At 45.2% G+C, this 25,347-nt stretch overlaps 1 protein-coding gene across 1 annotated transcript in view; it reads right to left on the minus strand.

Moving 5' to 3' along the window:
* Nucleotides 1–3,130: 3,130 nt before the first annotated feature.
* Nucleotides 3,131–25,347, minus strand: part of LOC141155598 (uncharacterized) — a 146,988-nt gene continuing 124,771 nt past the window's right edge. The window contains exons 6-15 of the mRNA XM_073642465.1: nucleotides 23,527–23,626; nucleotides 21,636–22,485; nucleotides 21,466–21,531; nucleotides 20,939–21,035; nucleotides 7,487–7,564; nucleotides 7,211–7,399; nucleotides 7,016–7,139; nucleotides 6,721–6,800; nucleotides 6,541–6,643; nucleotides 3,131–5,403 (exon numbers count right to left, since the gene is read on the minus strand). Of these exons, the coding sequence (XP_073498566.1) occupies nucleotides 4,691–5,403; nucleotides 6,541–6,643; nucleotides 6,721–6,800; nucleotides 7,016–7,139; nucleotides 7,211–7,399; nucleotides 7,487–7,564; nucleotides 20,939–21,035; nucleotides 21,466–21,531; nucleotides 21,636–22,485; nucleotides 23,527–23,626 (2,400 nt within the window). The 3' untranslated portion in view covers nucleotides 3,131–4,690. The remainder of the gene's footprint in view (nucleotides 5,404–6,540; nucleotides 6,644–6,720; nucleotides 6,801–7,015; nucleotides 7,140–7,210; nucleotides 7,400–7,486; nucleotides 7,565–20,938; nucleotides 21,036–21,465; nucleotides 21,532–21,635; nucleotides 22,486–23,526; nucleotides 23,627–25,347) is intronic.

Below are 25,347 nucleotides of genomic sequence, written 5' to 3' on the forward strand. Positions count from 1 at the left end.
GGTCCGAGCTACATTTTCTTTCCAAGATTTCCTCCTTTTATAAAGATGTGAAATGTTCGTAGATCCATTAAGCCAAAAATCAGGGCCGCTCGGTGAATGCCCTGGATACAATGGGACTTCAGTGCCGGTGGAGTCACCCGTTAAAAGATGACTTGGGGGGGGGGGGGGGGAGGTGTTTCTGTAAATTTCAGGAAAGGTGTTAAGTGTAAGGGCTCATTCAGACGTCTGAGGGTCTCGGACCACTAACGCACCGACTGGCCGCAAGTCTCCTGACCGGAGCACGACAGCTTCATGTATTTCTAGGAGGCTGTCACGCTCGGGTCGGGAGAACTGCGGCCGGTCTGTGCAACAAGACAGGTGGATTGTAAAAAGAGTCCTCTGGTGACGGGAAAAGATGGGGCTGTGGAGATTGGCGTCCTGGATGTCTATCGAGGACCAGAAACTTGCCGGGTTTATGGAGGCTATGATCAACTGCAGAGACTTGATCCTGAAGTGTTGAGACGTTTCAGGTCCAGGGAAGGCCAGGTGGACCCATCTTTATTGGGAACCACAATCAGGATTATATCATAGAGCGGAGATAGCCTGAGAATCTGGAAACCAAGGAGGAGAATGGGGAGGAGGAGATCTCAAAAACAGGTCTTGAGGCGTGGAGGAAACGTATATTGTGTCCGGATGAAACGACCTCTCTGTCCCATGCAACAACTGCAAATATCGCAAGTCCCAGAAGGGAAGAAGCCAACCACTCACCTGAAAGAAGATCCTGGGTGGCAGCACCCCATCATGCATGAGATGACTTATTGGTTCTGGACTTTGCAGTCCTGTGAGGCTGGCTATGGGGCTGCCAGGATGGAGGTGGCTTAAAGGTGGACTTAAGATAGCCCATAGACTGGCAGGTCCAGTCCATCTTAGGGGAGAAAGCCTACTTAGAGAGAAAATTGGCTGAAGAGGCATACGGAAGGTGTCTGAAAATGTATCCAGGGGCTTCTGGTCCCTGTTTAGGTCACTGTTAAATTATGAATGGTTACAGAAGTAGGTGTACTTTTCATCGGCTTCTGTTACGTGCAGGTGACAGCAAAGCAGCCGACGTTTGCATTATCGCAGTCTCCGCAGCCAACACTCCTGGTTCCTGTCCAGTGAAGCCCCAGCAAACAAAAATTCTTTATAATGTAAACTTTTCAAAAACTTGCTCTCGTACATTTATCCATAGGATAGTCCATAAATTTATAGTAGATTCATCTTTCTCGAGAACCTCCCTCTGACGCACGCCGCTGGCCGTGCAGAGGATGTCGGACTTATTAATTTGCATGGAAATTTCGACCAACTCTCCACAGTTTTGTCCACTGCGACCCCGTTCCCGAGATCGATGAAGGTCCTGCTGGTGAGACCTTTATCCACTATACATAGATGGCAGATCCTGTGGATCTGCCATGAGTATACATGGTGGAAATACCCCTTTTAAGTGACATCCACCTCCATAGCTGCACCTATTCTTTGGAATGCTCTACCCCAAGAATTTAGGACTAATCACAACTTACACAGTTTTAAGCGCTCCACAAAAACACATATGTTTAAGGTGGTCTATCACGCTCCCTAATTGGAGTCCTTTTTATATATATAGCCCATTCATTAGTTATCTGAACATAATTCTCCATAAAACTCCACCGCACCCAAAAGACCCACAGATACTGGCTGGTGATGAGCCCATGCAGCCTTTATCCCCCATTCCCTCAAGATGGCCGGACCATCACTGTAAATAAGCCCCTGTACTTTGTGTCACCCCCACCTCATTGTAGATTGTAAGCTCTTACCAGCAGGGTCCTCATTAGTTTTGCTTTAATTATTGTATTATCTTCAACTATAACTTATGACTGTTGTATATGAACCCCTGAATTGTAAAGCGCTGCGGAATATGTAGGCGCTATATAAATAAAGATTATTATTCTTACATCCAGCCATATTATTTTATCACCTGAAATAAAGACCAATAAAACTCTGCAAAAAGTTGTGAATCTCGCCTTACGGCGACAGCGCCGCCCATAGGATGAGACATTTCATTCATCAGTAACTCGTTTCTTCCTGCCAGTGATTATTTATTTCAGGCAACAAAACCTAAATGTCTTGGAAATAAAAAAATGTTTTTCTTTGTAAAGTTTCAGCTTTTTCTAGTAAACGAAAGATTCCAAAACATAAAAGTAGTTTTGCTCCTGTGTGGAGATGAAGGCCACGTTCACACCAGTAGGCTTAGTAAACGCATGAAAGACTCTTCCTAATAATTTTTATTGTATAAATACTTTGCTGTTCATATGTTTGGGGTTTTCTTTTTCTGCTTCAGTTTTTGTAAAACGGCTGGTGGAAAAGATAAGTTATTATGGACTAATACGTAGGATAAGTCAACAATACATTTTTAGGGGGCTGACTACCCAGCACCCCCAACGATCAGCTGTTATTAACTGTTTCCGTGGCCAGTGGTGGTGGGCGAGTGTGGGACCCCCATCGACCTGATACTAATGACGCAAGGATCAGCGCTCATCAGTTCCACTCCGAAGCAGCACAGCGCCACACAGTGTAGTGGCCGTGCTCAGGTACAGCAGCTCAACTCCTATTGAAGGCCATAAAAACTGAGCTGCAGTACCTGCGCACGCCCACTGCAAATCTGATACTGATGACCTGTCCTCTGCATCAGTCATTAATATCTTCTGAATCCCATACACATTAGACTGCCGGCTGAACCTGCTGCATATAATGCACATATGCCAAACTCTGGCCGGTGGGCCACATCTGGCCATCAGGGTGATTATACTTTGCCCACGACACCATTTGGAACACTATATGGGACCATTATACTGTATGGAGGACTATGTGGGGCCCATTATACTGTATGGAGAACTATGTGGGGCCCATTATACTGTATGGAGAACTATGTGGGGTCTATTATACTGTATGGAGAACTATGTGGGGCCCATTATACTGTATGGAGGATTATGTGGGGCCCATTATTCTGTGTGGAGGACTATGTGGGGCTTATTATTCTGTATGGAGGACTATGTGGGGCCATTATACTGTATGGAGCAATATGTGGGGCCATTATACTGTATGGAGGACTATGTGGGGCTCATTATTCTGTATGGAGGACTATGTGGGGCTCATTATTCTGTATGGAGGACTATGTGGGGCTCATTATTCTGTATGGAGGACTATGTGGGGCTCATTATTCTGTATGGAGGACTATGTGGGGCCATTCTACTGTATGGAGGACTATGTGGGGCTCATTATACTGTATGGAGGACTATGTGGGGCTCATTATTCTGTATGGAGGACTATGTGGGGCTCATTATTCTGTATGGAGGACTATGTGGGGCTCATTATTCTGTATGGAGGACTATGTGGGGCCATTCTACTGTATGGAGGACTATGTGGGGCTCATTATACTGTATGGAGGACTATGTGGGGCTCATTATTCTGTATGGAGGACTATGTGGGGCTCATTATTCTGTATGGAGGACTATGTGGGGCTCATTATACTGTATGGAGGACTATGTGGGGCCTATTATACTGTATGGAGGACTATGTGGGGCCATTCTACTGTATGGAGGACTATGTGGGGCTCATTATACTGTATGGAGGACTATGTGGGGCCATTATACTGTATGGAGGACTATGTGGGGCTCATTATACTGTATGGAGGACTATGTGGGGCTCATTATACTGTATGGAGGACTATGTGGGGCCCATTATTCTGCATGGAGGACTATGTGGGTCCCATTATTCTGCATGGAGGACTATGTGGGGCCCATTATTCTGCATGGAGGACTATGTGGGGCCATTATTCTGTATTGAGGACTATGTGGGGCCCATTATACTGTATGGAGGACTATGTGGGGCCATTATAAGGTGGGGAGGGCTGTATGGGTATCACAGCTGGGGCATCATACAGTGTTGGGGTCACCATACTTTGCCAGGGGTGTTGAGTGGGGGAAGGGGGTACAGTAGGGTTATCATACCATATGTGTGGAGGAATTCACTGTGGGGGTATCATACTATGTTTGGGGTGCACTTATGTTTGCATCATACTTTATAGGGGCAATGAAAGGACAATCTAGGGGCTTAAATAGAAGGAAAATTACTCTGTAAGGGCTGCAGAGTTGTGACCCTGCTGAATATTAAGGTGTTTGTTTTGTTTTTTAATAAATATCAAGGTTGGCCAGCGACTTTGTCTAAGTTTTTAACTTTGGCCCTCTGTGTATTTGAGTTTTACATCCCTGCGTCTAATGTGTATGGGGGCACCCGACTCTCCACCGAAAGGATCTCTGATTCCGGACTGCTGATCATTTTTGCTCTTGGTGAGATAAGCAGCTGCCAGTGGGATGTAACAGAGTCTATCTCAGTGAGAATACAGAAGCGAGTGCTCCCATGTATGGGAGAACCGGGTAAGATAGTTGTCGGCTGCACAATGGCTATCTATTATGTATGGGGTCCTTAAGACGATGTGATAGGACAAGGGGACGACCCATTTACATTTCAAATCTGCAGCCCACATCAGTGCATGCTGTGGATATTTTCTGCAGTGAGGGCGTGATATTTCCAATATTCTTATACAGTACACCGCTGCTACTGTGAATGGATGGAGAACCTGCGCGTTTCCACGCAGTAGGACAGTAACCTTCTGGATAAAGCATTTCCCACGTCCTGGTCACGTCTGCTCCTCCGTGTGCAGTCTCTGATGTAGAGACAGTTGTTTCTTGTTCGTATAGGATTTCTCACATTCTGAACATGAGAACGGCCTCTCCCCGGTGTGAGTCCTCTGATGGACCACAAGACTGAATTTCCGGTTGAAGCTTTTCCCACACTCCAGACAGGAGAACGGCCTCTCCCCGGTGTGAATTCTCTGATGTCCAACTAGAACTGATTTCATGGCAAATTTTTTGCCACAGTCCGGACACGAGTACGGCTTCTCCCCGGTGTGAGTTCTCTGATGTCTGACCAGATCAGATCTGCGGGTGAAACATTTCCCACAATCAGAGCATAGATACGGCCTCTCCCCAGTGTGAATTTTTAGATGGTCATATAGATTGGATTTGTAGGAAAAACACTTTTCACATTCGGGACATGAATATTGCTTCTCGTCCTTGTGATCTGTGTTCTGCGACAACAAATGTAATTTCTTTCTGCAATACTCCCTGTATTCAGACCATGGGAAGGGTGTAGGAACATGGGACTGATCTGATGAAGGGTCTGTGAGAGGAGCAGGATCGTCAGACGGGAGATCTATGCTGTCCAAGGTAGAAGGTAACCTGGGGATAACAAGGTGGTCGCCATACAGATCTTTTGGGAAATTGTTATTTTCGGCATCACAATCTGAATATGGAAGGAGATGTCCCTCTGAGTCTCTGGAGCCGTCATTTCCTAGAAAGAAAAGCTGATTATTTTATGTTTTGTAGGGTTTCACTCTCAGGTAAAAGGCAGCGTTCACACAGGTATGCAGATTCTTTGTCCAAGCAGCTAGATTTATCAAAGTTCATGAATCTTTTCCAGCAAAACAGATAAACGGCCTTTTGGCATAAAACAAAATATTCCATACAGTGCTCACCCATTCACAATATCGTCCAGATTAACACCACACAGTCTGACCAGAGAGGTAAGAGGTTTCCCCAACTCCCACAGATGTTACCACTTCTACACAGACCCAAATACCAGAGGCGTTTGCACCTCCACTCCCGGACCAGGAATGAGCAGCTCAGCTGTCCTTTTACACCAGCTGAACGTCCTGGATCGGAGGGAGGGAATGACTAGTTTGCCATCTCATCTAATCATTCCTAACAAACCTGGACCCATATATTAGTCTTATTTACCCTCTCAGCGCGTCCTATCCAGGATACTGCCAGATGCTTGTCTACATACCCTCCCCCTCTGCACAAAGCCGGTGACTGGGCACTTTCACTTAACCAATCACGAACCCCATCCCGTTGAGGCTTGACCAAGCAGCTATCACTTACCTGGTAAAGCTTCTTTTTCCTTTTTGGCTACAGTTTTACACTGTAAAAATAAATTACCAAGACTGTGCTTCTCCATCCAGCACATGTGGTATCTCCTGCCTGATTGTGAATGTATAACAGGTAAATAACCCTGATAGTCCTAGTTTTACTGGTCACTTTAATCCTGAATTATTGGCTCGGTTCTGGTCCTTCGATGATTACACATGAGCTGACGTCTGCATCTCTGAATCATGCAGTGATCTACTGTGGACTGAAGGTCAGTTTCTCTATGTATTCATATGAGGGTCTAAATGTGAGTCTCATAGGGATGCATGGAGAGACTGACGTCCGGGCCGTACAGACGGCGCTGTAGTATTCGGAGGACAGAGTGCGGGTCACATGGTACCAGGGAAGGACCAGAACTGATAGTTCGGGAATAAAGAGCCCAGTAAATAAATTAGCATCAGTATCACTTACTTGAAGACATTAGAAAAACATTTATACTGTAAGGCTCCTTTAAGATTAATACACTTATTTATTCACGCATTAATATATCTTCTATACTCACCGGTGCTGATGGCATTAGGCGTGCCCTCCTCCATAACAGAGGAATCAGCCTCATCATCCTCCTGATCGGGGTCCTCTATTTTCACAATAATCAGATCATCGCTCTATAAAATAAAATAGGAGTTTAATATCATTTAATACAATGTGTCCTCGTGGTTCTTTATGTCTCTCATCCGTCTACCTGATCATGCTCTGACACATCGTGGTTTCCATCCTGTGGACTGCGGCATCTGTCGGGGGAATCGCTCTGACTGGATCCACCTGTAAGATGCAGACAAGTGATTACAGATGTGATCCACTACTGAGGAGGATCCAGCAGATTCTTCCACAATACTGCAGCCGGACATCTCTGCTTTATTGTGGCTGCAAAACCCATCTTGACTTGAACTCATATCATCGAATGATCCCGGGACGGGACTGGAATCGCTTTTGTAAACCTTCCCTATTCTTTACAACCAATGGCGGTCTCCTCTTACCCGGTGGTGTGAGGGGCCGGGGGTCCTCCATCAGGACGTCTTTGTACTGGTCCTTGTGTCCTTCCATATACTCCCACTCCTCCATGGAGAGATGGATGGTGATGTCCTGACACCTTACAGGGACCTGACAACACAATGATCCCGTCATCACCGAGACACATCATATAAGGCCCCGGCGTTCCCAGCAGCGCTCACCTCTCCGGTCAGCACCTGCACGATCTTATTGGTGATCTCCAGGATCTGCAGCTCGTTGCTTCTCTTGTGTATCAGTGATGGAGGCGGAGGGACCATCATGGGGATTTGGCTCTTGCTCCATCCTCCTGATACTCGCAGGTGGGAACTGGAGGCCACAGTCTCATCAGTTTTTTTCACTACCATGTAATCCTGTGTGTGGAGAGACGCACGGATAAATGTCACTATATCCCATCATCTTAAAAACCCTTATGGGACATAATTCCCAGAAGTCCTCACCTCTCCGGTCAGCAGGTAGATGATCTCCAGGGTGAGGTTTAAGATCTGCTCGGCCACTTTATCCCTGTCCTGGTCCATCTTACTTGGTCAGTAAGAGACAATTATCGAGTGGAGAAGGATCCCCACACCGCAGGGACCTGGAGAGAAACAGATACTTGTATACAGTATATACACTGAATGCAAAGACAACATTGTAAGACTGCAGACTGCTAGGTGAACGGACCGGATGGAGGAGGCCCTGACCCGTCATAGGACATATCCACTCGTATCTTCAGCTAAGATGCTCCTGGTCTGTAACGAATGCGGCAGTCCTGTGCGAGTCCTCTGCTTCCAGACAGTTTTTTTATACGCCTGTCTGAACTGGGCCTTAGGATCCATTCAGATGAGTGCTGAACTTTGTGAACGGGTTATATGTGCAAATTGCAGAGGTGACGGCCTCGTGTGCTCGTCAGCACATCGGGCGGAAGAAGGAGCCGTCTCACACTTACCAGTCTGCTTTCTAAATCAGAGCAGATTAGCGCATGCTGTTTTTCTGGCCAAAGTCTGCGTGGAAAATCGCCCATGTGAACGATCACAGCCTGTAACTCATCCATGTGTGGTCTCTTGTCGCGCACACAGACAGAAAATACGCATGTGTGAACGTAGCCTACAGGTCCATGTACACTGCACGATCATCGTTCCTAGGATCGCTCGTTTCGACATAATCTTGCAGTGTAAACGGGCCGCCGATCACCCGACAACTGAGCAAGACACTCGTTCATCAGGTGAAGTGATCTTGGTTTGCAGAGAAGAGCACTGTTCTCGACAGCACATTGTCCTGTGTAAACAGTACTTGCGCTGCCGAGAACAATGGTGGCATTTGAGTATTGAACGACCCTGTCCTGTCCTCTTTCTCCAATAATCCAAAATAAAAAATATTTAAAAAAAAAAATGACAATCCAATGGCGCGATCACTCCAATTAATATTTTAAAAATACAATGTTTTTATTAAAACAACGCGTTTCTAGCGCGAACTGCTCTCTTCATCAGGTGAAAATAAAAACTTACATTCAACCAACATTCTTATAAAACCCCTAAACCAGGTGCAGGTGCTCAAATTCACTAATCATTTAACCCCATCACCGCTGCTCCATAGCTCCACAGCAAACGTGCTCCATTGTCAATGTGATGCATATTAACCTGTATACTGCCAGTGTGTATTAGCCTGTATGCTCTATGCCCCATTGTCAATGTGATGCATATTAACCTGTATACTGCCAGTGTGTATTAGCCTGTATGCTCTATACCCCATTGTCAATGTGATGCATAGTAACCTGTATACTGCCAGTGTGTATTAGCCTGTATGCTCTATACCCCATTGTCAATGTGATGCATATTAACCAGTATACTGCCAGTGTGTATTAGCCTGTATGCTAATACACATGCATATGCATTCATATAGTCCTTCTGGGGCGAACGTAGATAATTTAAAAATCCAATAACTTTCTCTATTTCTCATGATACATAGTAAAGACAGGAAAGTATATCAGCACTGAGCTACTGTCCCCCGAGGAAGCCCACGCGAAACGCGCGTTGGGGCTGATGACCTACTGATCCACGTGAGTGATATGGGCAAGAACTAAATGGTGGTTACCTTATATTACTCCATGTCTCCTTAATGGGGTGTAATACACCCTTAGCTCAAGTGGACCTTAGTGCGGATATGCTTTTCCTTCTTTACTATGTATCATGCTTTAGATGTATATCAGCATTATAATACTTGGGGTCACTAAAGGGCGGCATTGGAGTTATAGACTACATGAGCACTGGCATTTTATCTACATTTAGGTTTGCCATCTGTCTTCCCACCCACTGATGTTTAATGTGGACAGCATGTCTCTTATGTGCCCAAGATGCAGAAATGAAGCAGAAAATTTCTGCAGCGTTTCTGCATGGTCTTCGCAGTCAAAAACGCTTGCGGATTTTACTCGTTTTTGCAGCGTTTTTACATGCAGATTTGACTTGCATTTTTCAAGTCCATTGGGACCTCAAATCCGCATGCAGAAACGCACAAATAGTGAATATGCTGCGGATTTTTCCGCAAGGAAAATCTGCAGCATGGGCACAGAACATGCAGATTTTCATTGGGGATCATGGGGCACAGATTACCAAGCGTTTTTAAAGCGTTTCTGCTGCGGAAATTCCGCATCAAAAACGCTTGAAAAACGCATAGTGGGCACGCAGCCTAACACCTGTGTCCTACTATTGACTCTGTCTTGACTTTATGTATTTATCTATATGCCTTGTTTTTTCATGTATTGAATACATTTTCATATACCTTATCGTTTGGACTATATTGCTTCATTCTAAGTTTTATTGGCATAGTGGTCCGTCCCACATACTGCAATTTGCACTGACATTGTAGGACATAAATCACATATGAACTTTGGCAGTTTAAAAAAAACTTTTTATCAGAAACCCCTCCCCTGTGACAGTGGATGTAAAATGTTTTTTACTAGACTGTATCTCTTACATTTTAGATTGCCGCATTTGAAGGTTCCATTATTGGTCAATAAATTGCCTCCATATCCACATTCCCCTCCCCGATAATTTTCTTCCTAATCTGACTAGGCGCTATCATATTTTTCAGACTCTCGTGTTGCGTCTCTACACTACCACTGGATCAGTAGGTACATTTTTTGATAAAATATGATCACCCTTCAAAATGAACCAATGTTTTCTGAGGACGTCTTCCACTTTTTTTTTATAGGATTTATTAAAAGTTGTCACAAAACTAAATCAAAACTATTGTTTACAGAGACAGTTTTATCTGATTTTGTGGCGATTTTAGCTAAACACTGTCTGTCTAAGCCTTCTAGTCTTGTCAAAAGCATCTTTTATAAGTTGTTTGGGGAATCTCTTTTCTAAAAACCTCCCCCTTAAGATCCTAGGCCGTTTATAAAAGTCCGTTTCAGACGTACAATTGTTGTGGATCAGCCAGAACTGGTCATATGGGATGGTTTTCATCCACCTAGGTAGATGTCCACTATGGTAATCCAAATAGCTATTGACATCTACCTGCTTGAAATGAGTTCAGGTCTGAATAGTGCCATTGTTCACAGAAATCACCGAATCTCAAAACTCAACAGACCCAGCTGAAAAAGTAGAGGTAAATTTCAAATCCCATTTGTTATTGCTCAGATCTTGTGCAAAGCTATTTGCCTCTTCTAATGAGCCGATTCCAAGTGAGCCTTCTCAGTATTGGGCTCGAGTAAGTCAGTCTGGGCTGATTCACACATAGGAGCGCCTCTGATTCTTATTTTGCTTTCTCTAATAACATCCCCCATCCCGGGCCCCTTCCCGTAATAACATCCCCCATCCCGGGCCCCTTCCCGTAATAACATCCCCCATCCCGGGCCCCTTCCCGTAATAACATCCCCCATCCCGGGCCCCTTCCCGTAATAACATCCCCCATCCCGGGCCCCTTCCCGTAATAACATCCCCCATCCCGGGCCCCTTCCCGTAATAACATCCCCCATCCCGGGCCCCTTCCCGTAATAACATCCCCCATCCCGGGCCCCTTCCCGTAATAACATCCCCCATCCCGGGCCCCTTCCCGTAATAATATCCCCCATCCCGGGCCCCTTCCTATAATAATATCCCCCATCCCGAGCCCCTTCCTGTAATAATATTCCCATTCTGGCCCCAATAAATAATTGTGCCCTATATTCGGACTGTGACACGTATCTGACACGGACTTGCTGCGGTTTTGTAGATTTCACTGTGGCGTAATATTGCGCCGTATGTGAATTCACCCTTAGAAAGAAAAAAAGGAAGAAAGATTCCCGTCATACGGCGACTTCACCACGGCGGCGAGTCACCGACTGAACGAATCCCATCAAATAATGAATGTAAAACATAATAACAAGGAGTGCAGATATTACTGACCCCCGGGCCTAGGCCCTCAGGACAGGAGGCTGCACACATACCCATAGCAGGCAATGTACCGGCATCTCACAGCTCTGACAGCAGCGGAGGCTCCTTCTGCGTCGCCGCCCACGGTCATGTGAAGAGAAAGACACCGGCAGTGATACAGAGCGTTGCTAGGAGACCCGGAGACGCCGGGGAAGGGGGAGAGCTACGGAAGCCACTGCAGTACAAACTCAGTCAGCGATGAAAACGCGAGGCAGGCAGGTGATGCTGCAGGACGAGGTGAGGAAAGGCGGGAAACAGGAGGAGGAGGAGGTCAGGGAGGGAGATAAGAGCAGGTAGTGACAGTGTGTACATATAATATAGGGGCTGTCACCATATAAACCTTCCACCACCCCAAGCCTACAACCTGCAGTAACCACCGCTCCACCATACCGCTGCACGACCAGCTCTACCCTCACCTGCTGTATCCTCACCCATCCCTCGTAGATTGTGAGCCCTCGCGGGCAGGGTCCTCGCTCCGCCTGTACCAGTCGCTGTCACATTGTGTTCAAGATTATTGAAATTGTTCTTGTATTATACCCCCTTTTTCACATGTAAAGCGCCATGGAATAAATGGCGCTATAATAATAAATAATAATATTTAATCCTTTTACCACCAGGACGCCTATATTCAACCCTTTCACCACCCTAGACCACCAAAGGATGTTGATATTTAACCTTTTCAATAACACAGACCACCAGGGATGTTGATATCTAACCTTTTTCACCACCTCAGACCACCAGGTACATTGATATTTAACCTTTTCAATACCCCAGACCACCAGAGACTTAATATTTTACTTCTTTCTCTGCCATAGACCACCAGGGACCTTGATATTTAACCTCATTCATCACCTCAGACCCCCAGGGAAGTCTTTATTTAACCCCTTTCCCCAGGAAGGATGTTGATATTTAACCTTTTCACTACCCTAGACCACCAGGGACATCAATATTTAAAGGGGTATTTCCATCACCTAGATCCTATCCCAATATCAAGTAGATGTAGTAATAATAACAAATACCTCCAATTACAAATGTAGTATAAGTAAAAACAGCCCCACCATCCCCCTATTAGGTAAAACTTTGACCTGCTGCAAGGAAGACACCTACCACAGTTGTCTAATGGTTTGACAAGATCTTGACAAAGAGCGCCTGCCGCTCGAAACGCGTCGACAGATGCCTACATTCTCTTTTTTGTGAATACAGTTAGTCCTCGGGTTACAACGGTCTCGAGTTACGTTGTTTCGTGGTTACGACGCTTTATACAACGCTCATTCCTAGGTGTTACAAGGAGATCTTGGAGGAGAAGAAGATGGTCTCCTTCCAAACTAACCTGCAGCAGTACTTCAAGAAGGTAGAGAGGCCTGCAACAGATACTGTACCCTCTACCTCAGCTGCCCCTCAGCTGTTTAGATAGGCTAAGTGTTTGCAGTACTGTACTATTATTATGGTACAGTACTGTATGAACCTATGATCCGACTTACGTCGAAATTCGGTTTACGACATCGCGCAAGAACGGATCAACATCGTAAGTCGAGGACTACCTGATACACAATTTTAATCTTTGCTTAATGTACCTTGGAAAATAAAATGCACTTTTTTGGACTTTACCTGTGAGCTGGATTTTTCTGCTTTCTCTATTGGACGTTGCGCCCTGCCCAGGTGCTATCCGAGCTCCAGAAGTGTTGGAAAGCAGGTGGTGAGCTGAATTTACTTCTAGACTGTAATAAAGTCCCCAATCCTGTAACAATGTCCTTCAGCCTGCAATAATGTCCCTCAGACTGTAATAATGCTCTGTGAACGCGATTGTCTCAGGTGCTCGAGGGCTGCACAATGGAGCCTAAGGCTGTGTGCCCACTATGAGTTTTTCAAGCATTTTTGCCGCGGAATTTCCACAGCGAAAACGCTTAGAAAACGCTTGGTAATACGTGCCCCATGGTCCCCAATGATAATCCGCATGTGCTGTGCACGTGCTGCGGAAATTTTCGCTGCGGATTATTGCGGAAAAATCCACAGCATGTCCATTAATTTTGCGGACACGCAGCATAATTGCCGCCATTGACTTGCATTGAAACGCTTAATATCCACATCACTACATGTGCACATGCGGATATTAAGCGATTCAATGTGCGGATGGTACCCGGGTCTGGGGAAAAGGAGACTCTCATCCAGACCCGGGTACCATAGAACCTGTTAAAAAAAAGAATTTAAAATAAAAAAAAACATTATACTCACCTTCTGATATCCCCCGGCTTCCTCAGCGATGCGTCCGATGTGTTGGGTGGCTTGCGGTGGTGTGAGGACCTGACATGACGTCATTTAGTCATGTGACCTGTCACATGACTAAATGATGTCATGGCAGGTCCTTTTACACAACCGCAAGACATCGGGGAGACTGGACGCATCGGAGAAAACAGCGGGGGACATCGGAAGGCGAGTATAATCTTTATTTTTTACCATTTTTATTCTTTTTTTTTTTTTTTAAACTATTACTTGGTCACACTATATAAATCCTTGCCGGTTGCATGGATTTATATAGTGTGAACAAGTTGTCAAGCACTTCTCCAAGTGATGCTAAAATCGCTTGGAAAAGCGCTTGATAACCCGCATGCAGAAATGCATGCAAGAACGCTTGACAAACGCTTCTACCTGGCTGGAAAAACACATGTACAATCCGCATACATTTTTCTTGCCAGGGAGATGCAGCATTTCTGCATCGTGGGCACATAGCCTTAGGGGCTGCATGTTTGAGACCCCTGTTCTAAAGTGTATTCCTTTTTCATGGCATTTTTTTTTCTTTCTATAGGACCTATTGTATGTTTTTTGTTTCATTTATTTATGAAAAGTTCAGCTTTGCTTACACCACAGAAGCATAAACACAGATCACCAATGCAAGACACATGTGAAACCATACTAACCAGAATTTCAAATGTAACAGTGGGGGAGGTGAATTGTTCAGGAATAGTTTACCTAAGACACTGGCAGTGCATTGAGTTTGTATGAAACTATTTATTCTCACACTATGGTCTGTCATTGAGTTCCACAGGCATTTTTCAATTTCACACCTCCCTGGGTAACAGGTATTGTTCAATCTCACACCTAGGTCAGCCAATGTTTAAACTGTACGCATCACTAATTTAATTAAACTCTCCTAATCCAAACTGCCATCTCAGGTGACAAAGACAAGATGGTAAAATCCCCAAAATAAATGAGTTTCACATACTGTTGTACTTGCTTTTTTTCACTAAAAACGCAGCAAAACCTGATAGCTATGCTCACACTAGCCGTTTTTTAACTACCCATTACTTTCAATGGGTGAAAAAACACTGAAAAAAGTGACATGCTCTATTGTTCAAAAAACTATACAAAGCACAAAATACTGATGACACAAAAACCAAGGTGTGTGCAGGAGATTTCTGGAATCTCATAGACTTTGCTGGTACTGTAAAAAGCAACTGAAAATTTGCATAAAAAACTCTGAAAAACAACTAGTGTGAACATAGCCTAAATGTACAGTGCAGGAAAAGCCAAGGTTTCCAGCCGGCATTTTGTAACGATCAAGAACAGAGCTAATGAAGACCCCCATATCTGCCTCCTGGATATTTTTTTTTTTTGCAGTTTTTAGTGAAGAAACTGAGCAGAAACTCTTGAAATACTTCTCAAGAACTTAGAGTTTCCACTGCAAATTCTTAGCAAAAAGACATTGTATGCACATACCTTTAGGCCTGCACAGACAAAGTTTTTTTTAGTTGATATGCTTAAAAAAAAAAGACACAAAAATCTCTGAAAAAACTGCTTTCAATGTGAACTTCCTTTACTGTTCATAGAAGGAGGTTTTTTTTTAGCACTTTTCTTTCCCTCTTCAGGTTTTGAAAAAGGTAAAAAAAGACATTTCAGGAAAAAGAAAAATTATTCCAAAATGCTTCAAAAACTCTCCTAAACCCTTTCAGGAAAAGAAAAAAAAAATCACCCCACTACCACACCCCAAAAGAAGCAGCCTGTAACGTAGCGGTTTCCACTCACAAAATTAGATCTTTTTGAACGCCTCCATAAAGTCTGTCTGCACAGGGACTAATAATTACTTGTGGATAAAGTCCTGCCAGCCAGTAATACCCTGCAGTACGGGAGCGATCAGAAGATTGCAGCCAAGTCCCATTGGGACAAATAAAATACTGAGCTTAAAGTAAAAAGAACTGTAAAAATGATTTTTTATTAAAAATCGGTCTGACTATGGTGCAGTGCCCTAACTAAAGAAGTTGTCCACTACTTTTATATTGATGCCCGTAGGATAGGGCATCAATGTATGATCGGCCTGGGTCCCGCACGAGGCACCCCCGCCGATCAACTGTTATCGGCCGGCCGGAAGTGCTGCAGTACACCGCGCCGGCCACTACCACTTGACGGCGGAGCCCTGCAGGTGAGCACTTCCGGCCGGCGGCCGCCGGCACCGATAACAGCTGATCGGCGTGTGGGACCCCAGCTGATCATACATTGATGCCCTATCCTACTGGCAGAGAGGGTACGACACTTTAGAATTCCAACACCAAGTGACCCTATAAGTGGGGGTCTCCACAGAGACAGCTGACAGATGAACAACCATTTGGGCGACAGCTGTCTATAGGGCAGCCTAAGGCCACATTCATTCAATCCAAAACCAGGAGTGGGTGATAAATACAGTAGTGGTGACGTGTTTCTATGATACTTTTCCTCTGACTGTTCCACTCCTTGTTTTAGCTTACAAAATACTGATGTAAAATACTGAACGTGTGAACGTGGCCTAAAATAAGATATGGGGCCTGTGGTAATGGCTAAGAGGAAGCCACCAGAATCAAACTTTGCTTTTTTTTGCTTGTGAATGTTGGTCCAATGGAAAAAAAGAAACTCATGAAAAAGTCCTGGACAAAAATGATGGTCCCCTAACTTACTATTTTGTGGCACAACCTTTTGAGATGATCACTGCAAACAAATGATTCTGTGCCTCTCAGAGAGACTTCTGCTCCCGTCCACAGGTATTTTGGCGGCTCCTTGTGAGCAGACGGCTCCTTGTGTCTCAGGTGTGAAGGGGTCTTCTCCAGACTGCAGGTCTCAGCTCCTTCCAGAGATGTTCTGTAGGATTTAGATCTGGGCTCATAGAGATAGGCTTCAGAAGAGTCTGATGCTTTGCTCTCAGCCGTTCTTGGATGTTTTTAGTTGTTTTGGGTCATTATCTTGTGGCTCAGACTGAACTTTCTGGCACTGGGAAGCTCAATTGGCTCCAGAATGCCATGATAGTCTTGGGATTGCATTGTACCCTGCAGGGCTGTGGAGTCGGTAAGCCAAACCTGCGACTCCGACTCCTCAATTTCCCTTACACCGACCACGACTCCGACTCCCACATATATTGCTTATATTTAAATAGATAAAGTCATAGAGGGATAGATAGATAGATGGAGGGATAGATAGTGGGATAGATGGAGGAATAGATAGATTAATAGAGGGATGGATGGGTAAATAGAGGGATGGAGAGATAGATAGAGGGATGGATAAAAATATGGATAGATGATAGCCATATGTATGGATAGCTGGAGGGATAGATGAAAGGATGGATAGGTAGAGGGATGGATGGATAGATAGAGGGATAAATGAAAGGATAGATGAACGGATAGATAGATGGATAGATAGATGAATACATGGAGGGATAGATAGAGTGTGATAGACAGATGACAGCTACAGACAGCAAATAGTACATTGCACATATTGCACGTATAGTTCACACATTGTACAGAGAGCACATAATAATCACCTACAATATTAGCATTAGTTACCTTCCTGTGACAGAGATGAGCAGTAGTACTTTCACTTTCTCACTTTCTCCAGCTCGGGGCCCAGGAATCGGATCCTGTGCAGGGCAGGCACCCCTCCCCCTCTTCTCTCTGGTGAAGACAGCAGAAGACAGGACAGAGGTGGGGAGATTGCCCCCTGCAGTCTGGAACTAGTGCAGGACGGGAGCACTGCAGCATACAAGTGAGTTTTGATAGGTGCGTGCCCCTGCTTCTAGGGGGGGCAGCTGCCCCCCTGCCCCTCGCTGGCTACGGCCATGATTCACACACAGCGTTTTTGCGGATCCGTTTTTTGCAGTAAAATGCAGTGACTCTGGGCATCCCAGCAAAGTCAATGGGTTTCAAGATATGACATTCAGACACACCGTTTTGTGAGGATCATGTCAGTTTGTGCGGCGTTTTTCTAATCTGCTTTTGCTATTGAAAACATTATCTATGAGCTCAAAATCCTTTCAGGTGATGCGGTTTTTTAAAAAGCTGATCTGCTTTTGCAGCTGAAAAACGTATCCTCAAAAAACGCAGCAAAAACGCTGTGTGTGAATGTAGCCTTACATCAGGAATAGAACAGCCATTTTTAGAACACTAGATGGTGGCCCGATTCTAACGCATCGGGTATTCTAGAATATGTATGCGGCCGACCGGGTGCAATCAGCAGAGCGTTGTTTAAATTTGGCACCAAAATCGCTGATTGGTCGCAGCCGGCAACCGCGACCAATCAGAAAAACGGTGTTTAAATTTGGCGGCAATATCGGTGATTGGTCGCGGGTGGCGGCCGCGACCAATCAGCGAACTGTGTTAGTGAGGACCGGAGAGCTTGTTTAAATTTGCCGCTAAAATCGCTGATTAGTCGCGACCGCGAGCAATCAGCAAAACGGTGTTTAAATTTGGCGCCAATATCGCTGATTGGTCGCAACCTCCGGCCGCGACCAATCAGCAGAGCGGGGTTTAAATTTGGCACCAATAATGCTGATTGGTCGCTGCCGGCGACCGCGACCAATCAGCAAAGCGGTGTATAAATTTGGCGCCAATAATGCTGATTGGTCGTGGCCGGCGACCGTGACCAATCAGCAAAGCAGTGTTTAAATTTGGCGCCCATAATGCTGATTGGGCGCGGCCGGCAGCCTCGACCAATGAGCAGAGCGGTGTTTAAATTTGGCGCCAAAATCGCTAAATGGTCACGGGCGGTAGCCGCGACCAATCAGCAGAGCGTTGTTTAAATTTGGCGCCAATCTCGCTGATTGGTGGCGGCCTTGACCAATCAGCAGAGCGTTGTTTAAATTTGGCGCCAATCTCGCTGATTGGTTGCGGCTGGCGACCGCGACCAATCAGCAAAGCGGTGTATAAATTTGGCGCCAATAATGCTGATTGGTCGCGGCCGGCGACCGTGACCAATCAGCAAAGCAGTGTTTAAATTTGGCGCCCATAATGCTGATTGGGCGCGGCCGGCAGCCTCGACCAATGAGCAGAGCGGTGTTTAAATTTGGCGCCAATCTCGCTGATTGGTCGTGGTCGGCCGGCGGCCGCGACCAATGAGCAGAGCGTTGTTTAAATTTGGCACCAAAATCGCTAAATGGTCACGGCCGGCAGCCGCGACCAATCAGCAGAGCGTTGTTTAAATTTGGCGCCAATCTCGCTGATTGGTCGCGGGCGGCAGCCGCGACCAATCAGCAGAGTGCTGTTTAAATTTGGCGCCAATCTCGCTGATTGGTGGCGGCCTCGACCAATCAGCAGAGCGTTGTTTAAATTTGGCGCCAATCTCGCTGATTGGTGGCGGCCTCGACCAATCAGCAGAGCGTTATTTAAAATTGGCGCCAATCTCGCTGATTGGTCGTGGCCGGCCGGCGTCCGCGACCAATCAGCGAACCGTATTACTGAGGACCGGGCAGCGGCGCCGTCTCCCGACGGTAGCCGCATGGAGGTCAGCGGCGCCGCCCGTCGGGTACTTGTGCTGCCAGCAGCGGGGAGATGAGCGGCTAGCGCCGCTCATCTCCCCGCTGCATCCCCGCTGACCTCCGTCCTGCAGATGAGCCGCTAACGGCCGCCATCTTTTTCTCGAATCCCGCGTCGCTGATTGGCCGCGGCCGGACCTATCAGCGACGCTGGATTTCCTGGACAGACAGACAGACAGACGATTATATATATAGATTTCATAACTTTCCCAAATTCCTATGAAAAAATATTCAGCACATTCAGCATTGAACTACTATACCCAATTTATTATATATTTTAGGAGTTGCAGTCGGTCCATTTTATACCGACTCCGACTCCACCAAAATGAGCACCAACTCCACAACTCTGACTCCGCAGCCCTGTTACCCTGCACAGATTCAAGATCCCATGTGCCAAATGCAGCAAAGCCACCCCAGAACATCCCCGAGCTCCTCCATGTGTCACAGTAGGTACAATGTTCTCTCCTTTGTAGGCTTAATTTTTTGCATCTGTGATCGTAGAGCTGATGTGACGGCAGAAAGCTTCAGTTTTGTCTCCTCCTCCCACAAGACGTTCTCCCAGAAGCTTTGCGGCTTGTTAATAAGCATTTTGGCAAATTCCAGTCTCACTTTTTTATGATTTGCTTTCAGCATTGGTTTCCTCTTCATCTTCCATTAAGTCCACTTTGGCCAAGACAGTGACGGATGGTGCGCTGACACTGATAGACCTTGACCTTGGAGTTCACCTCTATAATCTCTTTGGAAGTTGTTCTGGGCTATTTGGTTACCATTCATATTATCCTTGTCTTCAATTGTCACTCCTGAGGCCATGTCCAAGGAGGTCGGCTACAGTCCCATAGACCTTAAACTCCTGAATAATATATGCAGCTATCGAAACAGGAACATCGAGCTGTTAGGAGATGTCTTAAAGCCTTTACCCTTAACATGTTTGTCTATAATTTTCTTTCTAATCTCCTGAGACAGCTCTCTCCTTACCTTTCTTTGGTCCATGTTTAGTGTGGTACACACCATGATAACAAACAGCACAGTTACTACTTTTCACCCCGTAAATAAGTGACTGACTGATTACAAGTCTGTAGACCCATGCAATGTACAGGGCACACCTGAGTGTAATCTGACCCTATGGTCGAATAATTTTCAATGTTTTCTAGGGAAACAATCATAATTGTCTAGGCCATTTTCATTCGCTTTTTCTTTTTTTAAATATTTCCGTTGAACCAAAATTCAAAAGCAAAGTCTGATTATCATTAGTTGTAATGATGTGTTCAGTAAATTTAAACGGAAAATTACTTTTTTCGGTTTAAAGTTATTTCAGTGATCATTGTGGGTAATTCTTACTTTACCATAAAGGTACCAACCATTTTGCCCATGTGTGCACCCTCTTGGGTACTGTAGTTCAGTTCCCATTGAAATGAATTGAAGAACTGAGCTGCAGCACCAGAGAACGGCCACTGGGGAGGCTCCAGAGCACAATAATTCACATATGATTCGGATTGAATAAATTCTAAGTTTCCTGGCCAAATTCATGAGAAATAAAGAATTTGAACTTTGTCAGATTTGCTCATCACTTCTCGGATACCTTTCCTGGCTCTGTTACATGCTTCCAGTCCTGACCTATGACTTAACCATAACTTTGTTTTTGGATTAATTCTTTGATGAACTCCTCATCCTCTTTCCAAGTTACGACCCTCGGCTTGTACAGCACCTTGCTACTGTCTTAATGTCATAGTCACCAATTCGAGACAATTCTGGAAGTCGGAAACTGGGGATTTCCTGCTACGATATCCAGATTCCAACGGTCTAAAGGCGAATGCCGGGAAATCCACTGGTCTACGAAAATCACAAGGGTCACTGGCACTATTCGGCAATCTGTGAACTGATTGTTACCTTCTTCTCTCTCCTGTCTGCGCTCATTAGTGTTAGTACTGACTGATCCTTATGGGCAATGATTAGTTTATCGTAGATATCCGTATTTGGTTGAGGGGTTCTTAGAATTTTTGTTCTATACGTTTATTCATGCTTTAGATTTCAAGAAGGGTGAACGAATTAAGGAGCAACTCAAGATAATCCTCACACAATATATTTATTACATCATTCAGAATGATTTGTTTAATGAGTATTTTAAACACTTTGAAGTTTGTGGCTCTTTAAGAAAGAGAATTGTCCCATGTGTGTACTGCCCACAAATCATGGCATAAGTACGGCTTCTCCCCAGCGTGAATTCTCTGATGTCTGTTATGATCCCCATGCTAAACCACACTCTGAACATGAAAATGGGCGCTCCCCCGTGTGAACCTTCTGATGTCTGACACCATCTGACTTTTTCCTTTTACCACGTTAAGAACATGAGAATGACTTCTCCCTGGGGGTGTAGATGCTTTAATGCATAACTTATCCATAAATCCTCTCCTATGATCAAAACGTGATTACAGTTTCTCCCCCATGTGAATTCTATAATGGCTGATAAGGTGCCACTTCTGGGTAAAACATTGCCCACACTGCGAACATGAAAATGGACGCTCCCCCGTATGAACGATCTGATGTCTAATAAAGCTTGACTTTCGCCTAAAACCTTTACCACATTCAGAACACGAGAACAGCTTCTCCCGTGAGTGGATCCTCTGATGCATCACAAGGCGATATTTATGGTCAAAACCCGTCCCACACTCAGAACATGAAAACGGCTGCTCCCCGGTGTGGGATTTCTGGTGTTCAACAAGAATCGATTTCTGGGTAAAACGTCTCCCACAATCTGCACACGAGAACGGCTTCTCCCCGTTGTGAATCCTCTGATGCATCAAAAGACGCGACTTATGCATAAATCCTTTCCCACAATCGGAACAAGAGAACGGCTTCTCCTGGATATGGATTCTCTCGTGGGAAACAAGACTTGTTTTCCAAGCGAAACATTTCCCACATGTAATACATGAGAACGGCTTTTCCCCCGTGTGGATTCTTTCATGGGAAACAAGACTTGCTTTCCTAGTGAAACATCTCCCACATTCAGAACATGAAATTGCCCTCTTGTCACTGTGAGTCCTAATATGGGCCATAAGGTTAAACTTCTGTTTAAAACATTTTTTACACTCAAAACATTGGAAAGTTTTGCTTTTCTCGGAATTATCATATAAAGGTTCCTTGTAATCAGGTGACTGATCTCCGTATAGATACGAAGGATGTGGAAGAAATGAATGTTCTCCAGATGTATCAGAAAGCTCCACTTTGACCTCTTCGTATGTAGGGAGGTGTCCGTCTACGTTGTCGGTGTAGAAGTAATCTGCTGGAAATCCAAAAGAGATTTCTATTATTGGCTATTTCCAAAAGATAAAATCTCAGGAACTTCCTAGAAACGTGCTGCTGGCAACAAACCTCTTGGGGCTGTTTTCTACTAAGGAGTTATGGTCACCACAGATATTTTATGGAACAATTTGAGTTGGCCATTGGTCACGCATATCATCCCCTTCTTACACAGTCAATACATAGAGGACATAAGGAGCATAGATACCCAAAGGATAATCTAGAATAAGTCAAAAAAATTTGTTTACCATAAAAATACAACATTTTATTAAGTTATATTCATAATAAAAACAGGTATGAGTTTTTTTTTTATTATGGATATAACATAATAAAATGTATTTTTTATGGTAAACAGGTTTTTTGACTTATTCTATATTATCCTTTGGGTATGTATGCTTCGTATGTCTTCTATGTATTGATTCTGTCATTTGGGGAGTTCCTCTTATCTGGGACCATGGTCCTTTCCTTAATCCACAATTCTGGCTATGTCTATATACTTCTTACACGTCGCAGTATTCAACCAACTCCTATATCTAAAAATTCTACAATTTGATGGCCACAACATGTCTGGTCCATTCTCCTCTGTCCGGGATATCACCCACTTCCAAACACTCAACCGTTGTGAACACAACAACAAGCAACGTTTTCCTTCTTTTCTGAAATATCCTTTACGATCATCCTGACCTGAACTCGTCAGCCTGGTGTATGCCCATGAGGCTGTCAGGTTTGGGACAGGAGACCTGCGGCCGCTTCCATGGATCTGTGTCCATGTGAATCCAAATTTATCAAGAGCTATTGCTTGTCTTGACTGAAAAGTATTCTTGCAGATCACTTTAAGGGAAGAGTCAGACGGCCGCATAACTTAGATGAGGATCACAACACAATGCTCGGACTGGCCGGCAGTTCTCCCTACCCGAGAGTGCCAGCATATATTTCTATTCAGCTGTCACGCTTGGGTCGGACCGTCTGACTCTTTCGTTACTGTGTTCCCCATCACTGCCCTTGACGTTACATTTGTCCTCACCTGCGCTGAGATCTTCAGTAACTTCACCATAGGTCATCACACACAGGTCATCCTCTTCTTTTACTATCAATTCAGCCGTGCTATTAATCAGATCTTCACCCTGATACGACATGTGGAAGACAATACGGAAAGTGCAGCGAACAATGCAAGATGGTTAACAGAACGTCGGGTCAGATGTTAGACCCCATTCGGACATCCCTGATTTTTCTTTTACGTGATAACACTGACTGTTTTTCACTGAAGTTTAAGATCCGATTTTCATAATTGTTTGGTCCGTGTCAGAGTTTTTCATCAGTGATTTTTATGTATGGAAAATAAATACACTGCTCAAAAAAATAAAGGGAACACTGAAATAACACATCCTAGATCTGAATGAATTAAATATTCTCATTGAATACTTTGTTCTGTACAAAGTTGAATGTGCTGACAACAAAATCACACAAAAATCATTAATGGAAATCAAATTTATTAACCAATGGAGGCCTGGATTTGGAGTCACCCCCTAAATTAAAGTGGAAAAACACACTACAGGCTGATCCAACTTTGATGTAATGTCCTTAAAACAAGTCAAAATGAGGCTCAGTATTGTGTGTGGCCTCCACGTGCCTGTATGACCTCCCTACAATGCCTGGGCATGCTCCTGATGAGGCTGAGTATTGTGTGTGGCCTCCACGTGCCTGTATGACCTCCCTACAATGCCTGGGCATGCTCCTGATGAGGCTGAGCATTGTGTGTGGCCTCCACGTGCCTGTATGACCTCCCTACAACGCCTGGGCATGCTCCTGATGAGGTTGCGGATGGTCTCCTGTGGGATCTCCTCCCAGACCTGGACTAAAGCATCCGCCAACTCCTGGACAGTCTGTGGTGCAACGTGACATTGGTGGATGGAGCGAGACATGATGTCCCAGATGTGCTCAATCGGATTCAGGTCTGGGGAACGGGTGGGCCAGTCCATAGCTTCAATGCCTTCATCTTGCAGGAACTGCTCACACACTCCAGCCACATGAGGTCTGGCATTGTCCTGCATTAGGAGGACCGACCGCACCAGCATATGGTCTCACAAGGGGTCTGAGGACCTCATCTCGGTACCTAATGGCAGTCAGGCTACCTCTAGCGAGCACATGGAGGGCTGTGCGGCACTCCAAAGAAATGCCACCCTACACCATTACTGACCCACTGCCAAACCGGTCATGCTGAAGGATGTTGCAGGCAGCAGATCGCTCTCCACGGCGTCTTCAGACTCTGTCACGTCTGTCACATGTGCTCAGTGTTAAACTGCTTTCATCTGTGAAGAGCACAGGGCGCCAGTGGCGACTTTGCCAATCCTGGTGTTCTGTGGCAAATGCCAAGCGTCCTGCACGGTGTTGGGCTGTGAGCACAACCCCCATCTGTGGACGTCGGGCCCTCATACCACACTCATGGAGTTGGTTTCTAACCGTTTGTGCAGACACATGCACATTTGTGGCCTGCTGGAGGTCATTTTGCAGGTCTCTGGCAGTGCTCCTCCTGTTCCTACTTGCACTTGCACAAAGACGGAGGTAGCGGTCCTGCTGCTGGGTTGTTGCCCTCCTACGGCCCCCTCCACATCTCCTGGTGTACTGGCCTGTCTCCTGGTAGTGCCTCCAGCCTCTGGACACTACGCTGATAGACACAATAAACCATCTTGCCACAGCTCGCATTGATGTGCCATCCTGGATGAGCTGCACTACCTGAGCAACTTCTGTGGGTTGTAGAGTCCGTCTCATGCTACCACGAGTGTGAAAGCACAACCAACATTCAAAAGTGACCAAAACATCAGGCAGAAAGCATTGGTACTGAGAT

This window comes from Phyllobates terribilis, unplaced genomic scaffold, assembly GCF_046119375.1.
Source record: "Phyllobates terribilis strain yellow unplaced genomic scaffold, ASM4611937v1 Scaffold_7__3_contigs__length_470593459, whole genome shotgun sequence".
Taxonomy (NCBI): Eukaryota; Metazoa; Chordata; class Amphibia; order Anura; family Dendrobatidae; genus Phyllobates; species Phyllobates terribilis.